Source organism: Juglans microcarpa x Juglans regia, chromosome 1D (assembly GCF_004785595.1).
Source record: "Juglans microcarpa x Juglans regia isolate MS1-56 chromosome 1D, Jm3101_v1.0, whole genome shotgun sequence".
Lineage (NCBI taxonomy): Eukaryota > Viridiplantae > Streptophyta > Magnoliopsida > Fagales > Juglandaceae > Juglans > Juglans microcarpa x Juglans regia.
Window position 1 is genome coordinate 9701795 of NC_054594.1, and position 11322 is coordinate 9713116.

Here is an 11322-nt window from a genome sequence, read left to right on the forward strand (position 1 = left end):
AAAAACGTCACGAGGCGGTCGCTTTGGATATTAACTGCAGCGCTCTTCTGCCTTTCCTTTTTGTTTTATTGGCTCTAATCTCAGGCTCTCGCAATATCACGCAAACTTCGAGACTTCGTCTGTTAGGGTTTGAAAAACCCCACCGTCTAGGGCAGGGCACGCCGTCTTCTTCGCTTTTCGGGGGGTTTGGTTGGAATGAGGAATTTGGATATGAATTCGGATCTTTTCGATCCGAAAACGGTGATGGACTCGGATTTCTCTCGCGGTCAGGCTGCTGGGGAAGCCGATTTCGGGTTCGCTTTTAACGACAGCAATTTCTCCGACCGGTTGCTCCGGATCGAGATCGTGGGAGATCCGTTGGAAAACCGGCCCGATTCTGAGGGTATGTATCTGCTTGTTTTTTAAAAAGTTTGATAAGGGGAAGACACTAATTTTTTGGGGTTTTATGCTTGATACTTATGCTGGATAAATGGAACTTGGAGCAGGTTAAATCCTAAATGGAAAGTCGGTTCTATGAGCCACTGTTTGCTTAAAAAGTTGCTTTGTTTTCCTGGGTATCTGGATGCTTCAGGTAGAGAAGTCGAAGTCTTAGACGTTCGAAAGCTTATAGGTTTCCGTTCGATCTTTTAGGGCTCTGTAAGGTTTTTGAGGGGGAGAAAAATGGGGTATTAGTTCCTGTCACACATCTAGAAGTTTTTTTATTTTTGTTTTGATGTCGGGGAACCTCTCCAAGTAGGGCCTTCGGACCCACCCCTGCAGAGGAAACCCCATCTAGAAGTTCTCATTTTATTATCTAGACTCTAGAGCTTTGCTTGCTATTATAAGAAAATCGAGGAAAAAGAGGGAAGAATGAGGGCAGCAGCTTGGTCTCTGTCTGTGTTTTTAGAAAGTGGAGCGAAATATTAGATATTGTGGTATATGATCTGTTGGGAATGTTGTATTGGTTCAAAACTTTAGGGACCACCAACTACACGAAGAACTGCTTATTGAAATTAATATGTGACGAGTAAATGGTTAAAATCCTCTCAACCAAGCCTGAATACCAAGTAATTGAGATCGTGTAATTTCAAATTTTCTGCTTCTTGCTCAGACAATTGCAGTGATGAAATCAAAACAAAGAGATTCTTGTTTTGATGCGTCTTTAGTTGTAGGATGCCTGAGAAAATGAGAAAGTCAGACTCCTTTACTCATACGATTGTGCTGGAAATTCTTGAGGTTTGATTTATCTGTTATCCAGGAACCAGAGTTATGGGAGATATGGCTTTTTAGTATATATCATTGTCTTGCCATCCACTTTCTATGCAACTGGACATTGTTATTGCTTTATATTTTGTTATGATCCCATCGTGATGTGATGTCGTTTGCTGGAGGATGTGTGGGCATGCAATGCAGCTTTTTGGAGTGTGTATTTACTTTTTGTTTGGGTCTTTTATTTACTTGTCGTTTGAGTCATTGTAGTAGTCTATTTTCATAGAGTCGGTTATTTTACTTTACACATGCTGTTTGGTTATTTGTCTAGTCTGTTATCCCTGTGAGGATATGAGGAAAAGAGGGCAAGGAGTGAAGGAATTTGGAAAAATTCTAAGGCTTGATTGTAAGGAGGTTTCTGGAATTCCTCAAAGTATTCCTTCTATCAATATACGTGTGGCTCGTTGGAGCTTTTTGTCAACACCTTCCAGCCATTTCTATTTCTCAATACAGCTACCCAACGTTACAACCCAACCATTTCCTCATTACATCACAGCCAAGTTTACATCTAGTGTACTTGGTTACTCCTGTTAATATATATATATATATAATACTTATAAAAAAAAAAAAATCCCATGGTTGAGTTTGCCGATAATTTTAAGGGGGTTCCATTTAGAAACATTTGATACACTTGCATTCTTACAATGGGTCAAATGATCAACGACAGCTTCGGAGAGTGATGCTCACATTAGTGGTGTGAATGACTTGGCATTCTCACACCCAAACAACCAATTGTGTGTGGTAACTTGTGGAGTTGATAAATTAATAAAGGTTTGGGATTTGTCTGGAAGAAGACTTTTTAACTTTGAAGGTCATGAAGCACCTGTTTATTTTTCTTCACCAAAAGAAAATATTCAGTTTATAATTGCAACTGTTGTTGACGGGAAAATTAAGGCTTGGTTGTACGATCATATGGGCTCCAAGGTTGACTATGATGCACCTGGACAGGGGTGCACTAGAATGCTCTACAGTGCTGATGGAATCTGACTATTCTCTTGTGGAACAAGTAAAGATGGTGACTCTTTCCTAGTTGATTGGAATGAAACTGAAGGAGCAATAAAGAGGACATATTCTGGATTTAGAAAGATATCTGCTGTTAAATACATTTCTTATGAGAAATTTAAGGAAAACATGGTATATGGTGATATTGGCATGCTCGAAGAACAAGAAAGCTTGGAGATAGAAGAAGAAAATGAGATGGAACCTTCCCCCATCCCGACATGGACCAGTGAACGTGGGAGCAAGGTTCTTGTGAATATGGATATCTTTGGTGCTGTTGGAGATGGAGTTTCTGATGATACCCAGGCTTTCTTAAAAGCATGGGGCATTGCCTGCTTTAATTCAAAATCAGGTGCCTTGAGGACGACTTTATCTTGTTAATGCAACAAGATTTAAAAGGGCCATGCTCAGAAAAATTAGTGATCCAGATTGATGGAACAACTCCAAAACACTCAAAAGCAGGGTACGAGGAAATTGTTCAGGATAGCTCCTTGGTTAGTTTGGTTGTTTACGAATTACTACTGATTTACCTCTCACAACTGCCCTTCAAAAGTTCATCGTATTCCATATTTTATGAAGGAAGTCAGCCTACTGTTTTACAAAGAGTTGGCTTTGCAACTGCAGATTTTGTCTTCCATTGAGTTATTCGGGTGGTTCAAGAGGTGAAGCCTTAATAAGTCCATTGGTAGATTGTCGTCTACTTGTGCTCATTCATTATCATAAATGTGTTGTGAGAAATGAGTCCATAACCGATTTGAGTGTTGATGGTCATACTTCTGATTATCTTCTGAAGGAAAATACGTTTTTTTCTGACAACCCGTATTGTAAGGCCTTAGAGAATGCGACAGATTTTGAAAGTGACTGTATAGTTGTTGAGTGGCAGGAGTCACTTTCAAATAGTGGTGTTAAATTGGATGAAAGGGGGAATATTGCACCTCAATTGTTTAAAATATTGCCACTTAGGGATGTTCTGGGGTGGTATGGAATAAAATTGCTAAAACTGTGGGAATACCACTGGATAAAGAAACAAATCTTGTGGCCCTTTGATAGAGGAAAGGGAAAAGAAACTGTAGAAATGTTAGATGCCAGGTTCACTTTTGTCTTCTCAACACTCGAGACCAAGGTATTTGCAATACGTGATGCTCCACATGCCAGCTCATCCAGAAACTATCAATGCTCTAAACCTTGAGGACAAGGTTCTTTAAGGGAAGGAGATTGTTATGATCCCATCGTGATGGATGTCGTTTGCTGGAGGATGTGTGGGCATGCAACGCAGCGTTTTGGAGTCCGTATTTCCTTCTTGTTTGGGTCTTTTATTTACTTGTTGTTTGAGTCATTGTAGTAGTCTATTTTCATAGTTTGTTATTTTACTTTACACGTGTTGTTTGGTTATTTGTCTAGTCTGTTATCCCTGCGAGGATATGAGGAAAAAAGGGCACGGAGTGAAGGAATCTGGAAAATTGCCAAGGCTTGATTGTAAGGAGGTTTCTGGAATCCCTCGAAGTATTCCTTCTATCAATATACGTGTGGCTCGTTTGAGCTTTTTATCAAACACCTTCCAGCCATTTCTATTTCTCAATACAGCTACCCAAAGTTACAACCCAACCATTTCCTCATTACATCACAGCCTTTTCACAACAGGATTATAACATATTTGTTTTGGTGACATGCATTCTGGTATTATTATGCTTGAAACTATGAAACGAAATGTTCTACTTGAGCTTTTTCTTTTATTTTCTTCAATAAGCAAGTGAATCGGACTTGTTTGCACCTAACTAGATAGTACACCATAGGAATACCTAAATAGGAATAGGGAAAGAGACCAGAAAATCACCAAGACTGCCCATTCAAATCTATAGAGGCTGTCCAAAGGAAAGCTCTATCCTTGAATGGTTGGTCGTTGAAGAGAAAGAACTGGGAATTTGTGCCTATTTGCTTGCTTACTACGCCATCCATGAGCTCTTTTAGCTGTTCTTGGAGGAATGATGTCCCAAATATGTATCATGATGATAAGTTTTCTTATTCACCTCTTATGATTCTCATTGGCAATGTATTTGGAGATGTCAGTTTGGAAATTGAATACACCTATAGTGAGATTTCACGTTGTTTCTTGACTTTGTTCAAGTTGATTGAGATAGGAGACATGAAAGTATCTGGTTTCCTTGAGGATGAAAATATATTTAAGTTGTATGGTCTCATGTCTAAGAGCATCCAAAAACATAGTTTGGCATGTGGAAGATTTTATATTCCATCATGATTAATTTCTGTGTATGTGTATTGTGTGCTGGCTTCCCAATTCATGCTTAATGTTTTCTTTCTTTTCCAGTTTTGGATGTTACTTCATGGGATGTGGAGCAAATTTTGATCTGTAACCAGCCTGATATGGATGAATGTGTGGCCTGTCAAAATCCAGATGAGGAAGCTGATGCAATGAGTGAAGAATCACCTTCAGGTTTGTATCAATCTTAAATATAATGTTTACTTTTTAATCTTTTTTTTTTAAGATGAGAAAAGATTTGATCTGAATTCATCCAGACTTTTTGCTTGATCCATGTCTCTCAAAACATAATGAGACCTTCCTGTTTAGGACTTCAATAAGTACAATATCATCCAAACAATAACCTAAATATTAAAAGGTGAAGAGTGAGATGTGTAAAATGCGCATGATCTTCTTGAAACTAGAGCAAGATTTTCTTCTAAGAACTTTATCTTGTGATGTGTTCTAAGCTTGCTTATTGTTCTCATAGGCGATGAAGCTGGGAATAGCAATGATTCTAGCTGGAGCATGGATTGTTCGGTAGTTGTAAGAGTCAAAACATTGCATATCAGTTCTCCTATTTTGGCAGCCAAAAGTCCATTCTTTTATAAGGTATAGATTATATCTTACCTTAAAGGTGGCTTTACCTATGTTTACTTGTGCCGTTGCTACTTAAAACAAATTACTCTGTATTGTTGCTAAATGGGATTTTCATTCCTCTTATTATTGTAGTTATTCTCAAATGGGATGAGAGAGTCAGAGCAGCGACATATAACCCTTCGTATCAATGCCTCTGGTATAAAGAAATATCCTAAACTTTGTGTTTTCTTACTATTATTCTTTAAATATCCTAAACTTCCTGTTTCTAACTATTATTGTTAAAATATACTAAACTCCCAGTTTTCTTACCATTATTCTTTATATTTGTTGAAACTAATTAGCTTCTTGATTGTGCATGGAAAATTCAACTTACAATTCTTTTCATTTCCCCCTTGTTGCAGAGGAAATTGCCCTCATGGAGCTTTTGAATTTTATGTACAGTAATACCTTATCCGTCACAACAGCTCCCGCTTTGCTGGAAGTTCTTATGGCTGCCGACAAATTTGAGGTCGCCTCATGCATGAGGTATTGCAGCCGACTATTGCGGAATATCCCCATGACACCTAAGTCTGCATTGGATTATCTTGAGCTTCCTTCTAGTGTTTTGATAGCTGATGCGATCCAGCCATTGACCGACACTGCAAAGCGTTACCTTGCTGCCCGCTATAAGGACATCAACAAGTAAGTTCTAATTCCAAGTACAATATTCAACTCGATCTTCATTTCCCCCCTCGTGTCTTCCCTTTCTTTTCTAGTCCTATTTTCTTTTAGTCTTTTCTTATCAGAAAAGTTACTTTTAAAGGTAGAGTTGTGTTATTAATACCTGTCAAAACGTATTTAAACTTCCTCACAGATTATTCTCTTATTTCCTGCATCATGCAATTCTCTCTTCATGTTTGTTACACGAGGAAAATGCCACAATTTTCTGTTAGCCATGGGTCATAAACTCCAATACGTTATATGTTGCATTTTCTACCTATACCTTTTGGCTTGGTTAAACAAGAGGAACAGGATCCTTAGGTTTTAATTTCAGTTAACATGAAAAGCAGTTTCATATATTGCGACATTATAGCAAAGTTGATCCACACAATCAGCAAAGTGTCAATGGCATTCGGATTAACTGAGCACATCTATTAATTAACTTACGATAAACATCATTAAAAAAAAAAGTGAGCACAACTATTCATTATTGCTGCTACTGCTATTGTTTCTCTTGATGTTTTCTTCATCTTTATGAAAATTAAATGCAATTTGCCTTCTGGTCTTTACCACTTTTGACCAGGTCCCAAGAAGATTTGATGGACTTGCGCCTTGCTGGAGTAGAGGCAGTGTTGTCCAGTGATGATCTCCAGGTTGCATCAGAGGATACTGTCTATGACTTCATGTTGAAATGGGCTAGGGCTCAGTATCCAAAACTGGAGGAGCGACGAGAAGTCATTGGCAAAAATCTGGCACGCCTTATTCGATTCCCTTACATGACGTGCCGGAAGCTTAGGAAGGTTTTAACCTGTAATGATTTTGATCATGAGGTGGCATCCAAATTTGTTATGGAGGCCCTCTTTTTTAAGGCTGAGGCACCACACCGCCAACGCATTCAAGCTGCGGAAGAGTCTGTCGTTAGGTTTCGCCGCTATGTGGAGCGAGCCTACAAGTATCGCCCTGTCAAGGTGGTAGAATTTGAACTTCCTAGGCAGCAGTGCGTGGTGTACCTGGACCTGAAGCGGGAGGAGTGTGCAAATTTGTTCCCTTCTGGACGAGTGTATTCTCAGGCATTCCACTTGGGGGGCCAAGGCTTCTTCCTGTCAGCTCATTGTAACATGGACCAGCAGAGCTCTTCCCACTGTTTTGGGCTGTTTTTAGGGATGCAGGAAAAGGGATCGGTGACTTTTGCGGTAGACTACGAATTTGCAGCAAGATCAAAGCCAACAGAGGAGTTTTCCAGCAAATACAAAGGCAACTACACCTTCACTGGGGGAAGGCAGTTGGCTACCGAAACTTATTTGGCATACCCTGGACTTCTTTCATGGCTGAGGATAGTCTCCACTTTGTAAATGGCGTCCTCCATCTGAGAGCTGAGCTTACCATCAGGCAGTGACTCCCGCGATCTGTTCACAAAGCCGATTAGTGGGTGGGTCTAACCTTTCGTTCTATTGTTTTTCCCGCTCCTCCTCTCGTAGAACTTGATAACAGCACTTGTAATGATCAGGCATTACGCCCCCCCCCCCCCCCCCCCCCCCCCCCCCCCCCCCCCCCCCCCCCCCCCCCCCCCCCCCCCCCCCCCCAATACTTTAGGTGTCAGGCAGTCTCAGGGCCTCCTTGTTGTGTTTAGAAGGAACGGGGAAATTTGTAAATGGGTTTCAGTAGGTCGCAAAAGTTAAAAATGTTTTTTTGGGTTTTTAATCATGGAACCGAGTGGCAAGCATGATTGTTTCGCCCAAATTAATCTTTCTATGTTTCATTGTGAGTAAGGAATGTCTCGAGTACTTGGCCTCCGTCAAGCAACTATGGATCTATTCAATCGTATCTGCGATAGTCTGTTGTTGAGTGAGTGTGAGTGCATGCAGTTCATAACTTTCATAAAGTGAGTGAGGCGAGATATTAAGAAAATAAAAAATTAATGGATTTCATTTGGAGAAACATATAATAAACAAGAAGGTAAATGTATTGACATATTTTGTATTGGTGATAGGAAATGCTATTTTGGAGGCGGATAAGGTACTGTTTGGTTATGCAGTTTACAGATAAGATGTTTTGTTGAAAGTTAAATAAAATATTGTTAGAATATAAGTTTTTAATATTATTTTTTAGTTTAACATTTAAAAAATTTGAATTGTTTATTATATTTTATGTGAAAGTTTAGAAAAATTATAATGATAAGACGGGATTAAATATAATGATTTTGTTATGCAATTTCTGACTCCCCTCCCATGACTGACTGACTCAGGTAGCACATATTCTCTCTCGGCTGGCTTCTCGTGGAAGATCAAAATTTTGGGAATTTCCATGTTGTTGGTAAAGATTTTGGAATCCAATTCTCGCTCACATCAAAAAACAACATCACGTATTACGTGTCCATATTTGCACTTGATCCAGGGTGCACTTGATGTTAATAGCATCAGCAAAGTACTTAAAAGTCCTCCAACCTCTTATAGATTGTTTATCATTTCTTATTATCAATATACCACCGCACTTTCCATCTCATTTTCCTTGCCGATCAATCAGCTATTATTTTCTAAAGTAAATAAACTTAATAATTGGTAAATAATATTATGTAACAAATATATACAATATGAATGAGATAAGATAGATCTGTGTGAAAATATCGTAGCCACGCCTAAAGGAGTGAAGGGTAAATACGCCACTCCACACCCAGCACAATCCCATTGCTGCACGCGAAAGCTAAAGAGGAGAAAACAAAGCGAATTTGTGTATCTCACTCGCTTTCACATCTCACACCTCTGTCCTCCATAAAAGCTTTTTTCACAAAATCAAGCAGGGGATTTGCAGAGAGCTAGAGAGAGAGAGAGAGAGAGCCATCATCGATACCTGCGGGGTATAGTTTTTGACCCAAAACCAAGATGCCGAAGAACAAGGGTAAGGGAGGCAAGAACCGGAAGCGAGGGAAGAACGAAGCGGACGACGATAAACGCGAGCTGGTGTTCAAGGAAGACGGGCAAGAGTACGCGCAGGTACTCCGGATGCTGGGGAACGGTCGGTGCGAGGCCACGTGCATCGACGGCACCAAGCGGCTCTGCCACATCCGAGGCAAGATGCACAAGAAGGTGTGGATCGCTGCCGGGGACATCATCCTCGTGGGACTCAGGGACTACCAGGACGACAAGGCTGACGTTATCCTGAAGTACATGCCCGACGAGGCTAGGCTCTTGAAGGCCTATGGCGAGCTGCCGGAGACAACCCGGTTGAACGAGGGGATTGCCGGTGGGTTGGTCGAGGAAGACGATGCAGCTGGGGATGACTACATCGAGTTTGAGGACGAGGATATTGATAAGATCTAAATTTCTAAAAACCAAAAAACTATAAGGTTTGGATTTAGATTCAGTATACTTTGTTCTGTGTGTTTTGCTTGCGTTTCTACTTTCTGATACTACAACGAACAATATGTAACGTTTTGCTTTTTCTTATTCAATAATACTAAAGGAATTTGAGAAGGGCACGAAGAAAGTATTGGATTTGAGACTGTTCTTCGTGATTTCCTCAAAAATGTTATTTGCCCTTGCAATTTGACCATGATCTGAGGCATAGAATTTTAGTCAATTTTGAAACCAGAGTAGTCCTGGCAGCTTTATCCAATCAGTGGTGTATCACGTCACGATTCTGTCCTCAGTCAAAATGAACCCAAACCGATGAGCACAGATTATTTGGACTTTATTCAATATATATCACAGCACAGAACAGATAACATTTGACATGCTCGGCCATTGCCGTTCTACCTGTGAACTCTTTCACGTATAAGCTAACCCACGGTAACATTAGTTCTGTGGTTCATTCTATGTCAAACACAACTTCCAATATCTTCTCACAAGAAATTTTTTTGAACTTAAATCTTCAGCTGGTTCTGTGAACTTGAACAGAACATTCTAACATAGGCCTTATGGTTTATCTTCAACATCATATGAATCAGTATAAATATAGTTTGTCATACTATAACAGTTCTTGCCTTAGTATAACTCTCCTACAGTTCCCCATAAAGTTTTGCAGAGCAGCGATGGGCAGACTACATAAAACTGCTGCTATTATATAAAGATCGTTGGTGTTAAGAAAAAAAAAAAACAAAGCTAGCTTTGGTTTACTTATTCTCAAAAAGAAATGTGGTGCGATGATTTTTGCAATTTCCAATCTTCTTCTTATTTCTTCTCAAGTGACTTCATTAATAAAACAAGAGTTTAATACGGCAAGGTAACATATATTACAAGCCAAATATTTGTTAATTAGGGAGGATGTTTCCACAATGAAAGTCTAATAAGCAAGTTAAGATATATTTTTTTTTTGTTAAGTAATAATTTTATTCAAAGAAATAGGCATAAGCCCAAGTACACAGGATGTATACAAAGGATATACCTACAACTTCCAGAAACAAAAGGAAAACTAACACCATAAAGCTAAAACAGATGCAGAAAATTATCCGCCTTTACAAAAGCTTTAGCCCAAGAACTCAAATTACTCAAGAAAAGAACCCTAAGATCTTCCGAAGAATGTTCTCTACTTTGAAGCATCTCCCATTTCTTTCGAGCCAAATGCACCACATAAGACAAAGAGGAATCATTTTCCAAACACTCACCACCTTCTTACAGCCCTTCACACCCTTCCACCCTACCAATAAATCCCCCACTTCCCTGGGCATTACCCAATGTAATCCTGTCCAACTCAAAACCTCGTTCCACAAGAATCTTGTCACTTCGCAGTGAAGGAAAATGTGATTTACAGATTCTCCATCCCTTTTGCACAAAACACACCAATCAGTAATAAACAAACCTCTCCTTCTAAGATTATCAGTAGTCAATGCTTTGCCCAAAGTAGCCACCCAACAGAAAAAAGCAACCTTAGAAGGAACTTTCACTTTCCAATTACTTCTCCAAGGGAGTACACAACCACTATGGCTGGACAAAATTCTGTAATAAGATGAAACTGAAAACTTAGCATTTCCAGCAGGAATCCACACCTTGCAATCCTCTCTATCTTGCACCAGTTTTGAGCTGTAAAGTTTAGCCAGCAGAGCCTTAACTTCATCCACTTGCCAGTCATTAACATCCCTTTTAAAAATAACATTCCATTCAACCTTATTGGTACTACTGCAAAACAAATCACAAACAGCTGCATTTTGATCCCTTGCAATTCTGAAAAGGGCAGGAAATTCCAGCTTAAGAGCAGTATCCCCACACCACAGATCATGTCAAAAGGGTATCCTCTTTCCATCTCCCATCTTCAATCGGAAATTATTGGAGAAGGAATCCCAACCTTTTCTAATAATTGAGATATTTATTATTGGAATGTGCCCATTGCGCAATGGAATGCGCACATCGATTTTGGGATCGATGTATCTTGACTACTCTCCATTCTTCAAGATCTTGTAGCAAGAATCTGGTGTCTCTTGCTAATCCTTCTGCTTCCCAATTGTTTGCTTTTTTTGGTTGGTTTATGCTATTGATGGGCATTTGAGGAGTCTCCTTCTATGATGATTTTTTTTTTTTATCTGCCTT

The 11322-nt window shown here is 39.5% G+C and overlaps 2 protein-coding genes across 2 annotated transcripts; both read left to right on the forward strand.

The window, feature by feature from the left end:
• Positions 1–17: 17 nt before the first annotated feature.
• Positions 18–7335, forward strand: LOC121252724 (BTB/POZ domain-containing protein POB1-like). The gene is given in 7 exon segments (XM_041152872.1): positions 18–382; positions 4574–4699; positions 4995–5116; positions 5237–5300; positions 5506–5785; positions 6387–7078; positions 7081–7335. Coding segments are annotated over 7 exon segments (1590 nt in total). The 5' UTR covers positions 18–195; the 3' UTR covers positions 7200–7335.
• A 1206-nt stretch (positions 7336–8541) lies between these two features.
• On the forward strand, positions 8542–9263 carry LOC121255627 (eukaryotic translation initiation factor 1A). Its single transcript, XM_041156423.1, has 2 exons — positions 8542–8623; positions 8662–9263. The coding sequence occupies exon 2, from the start codon at positions 8683–8685 to the stop codon at positions 9118–9120; it is 438 nt and encodes a 145-aa protein (XP_041012357.1). The 5' UTR covers positions 8542–8623; positions 8662–8682; the 3' UTR covers positions 9121–9263.
• Positions 9264–11322: the final 2059 nt, after the last annotated feature.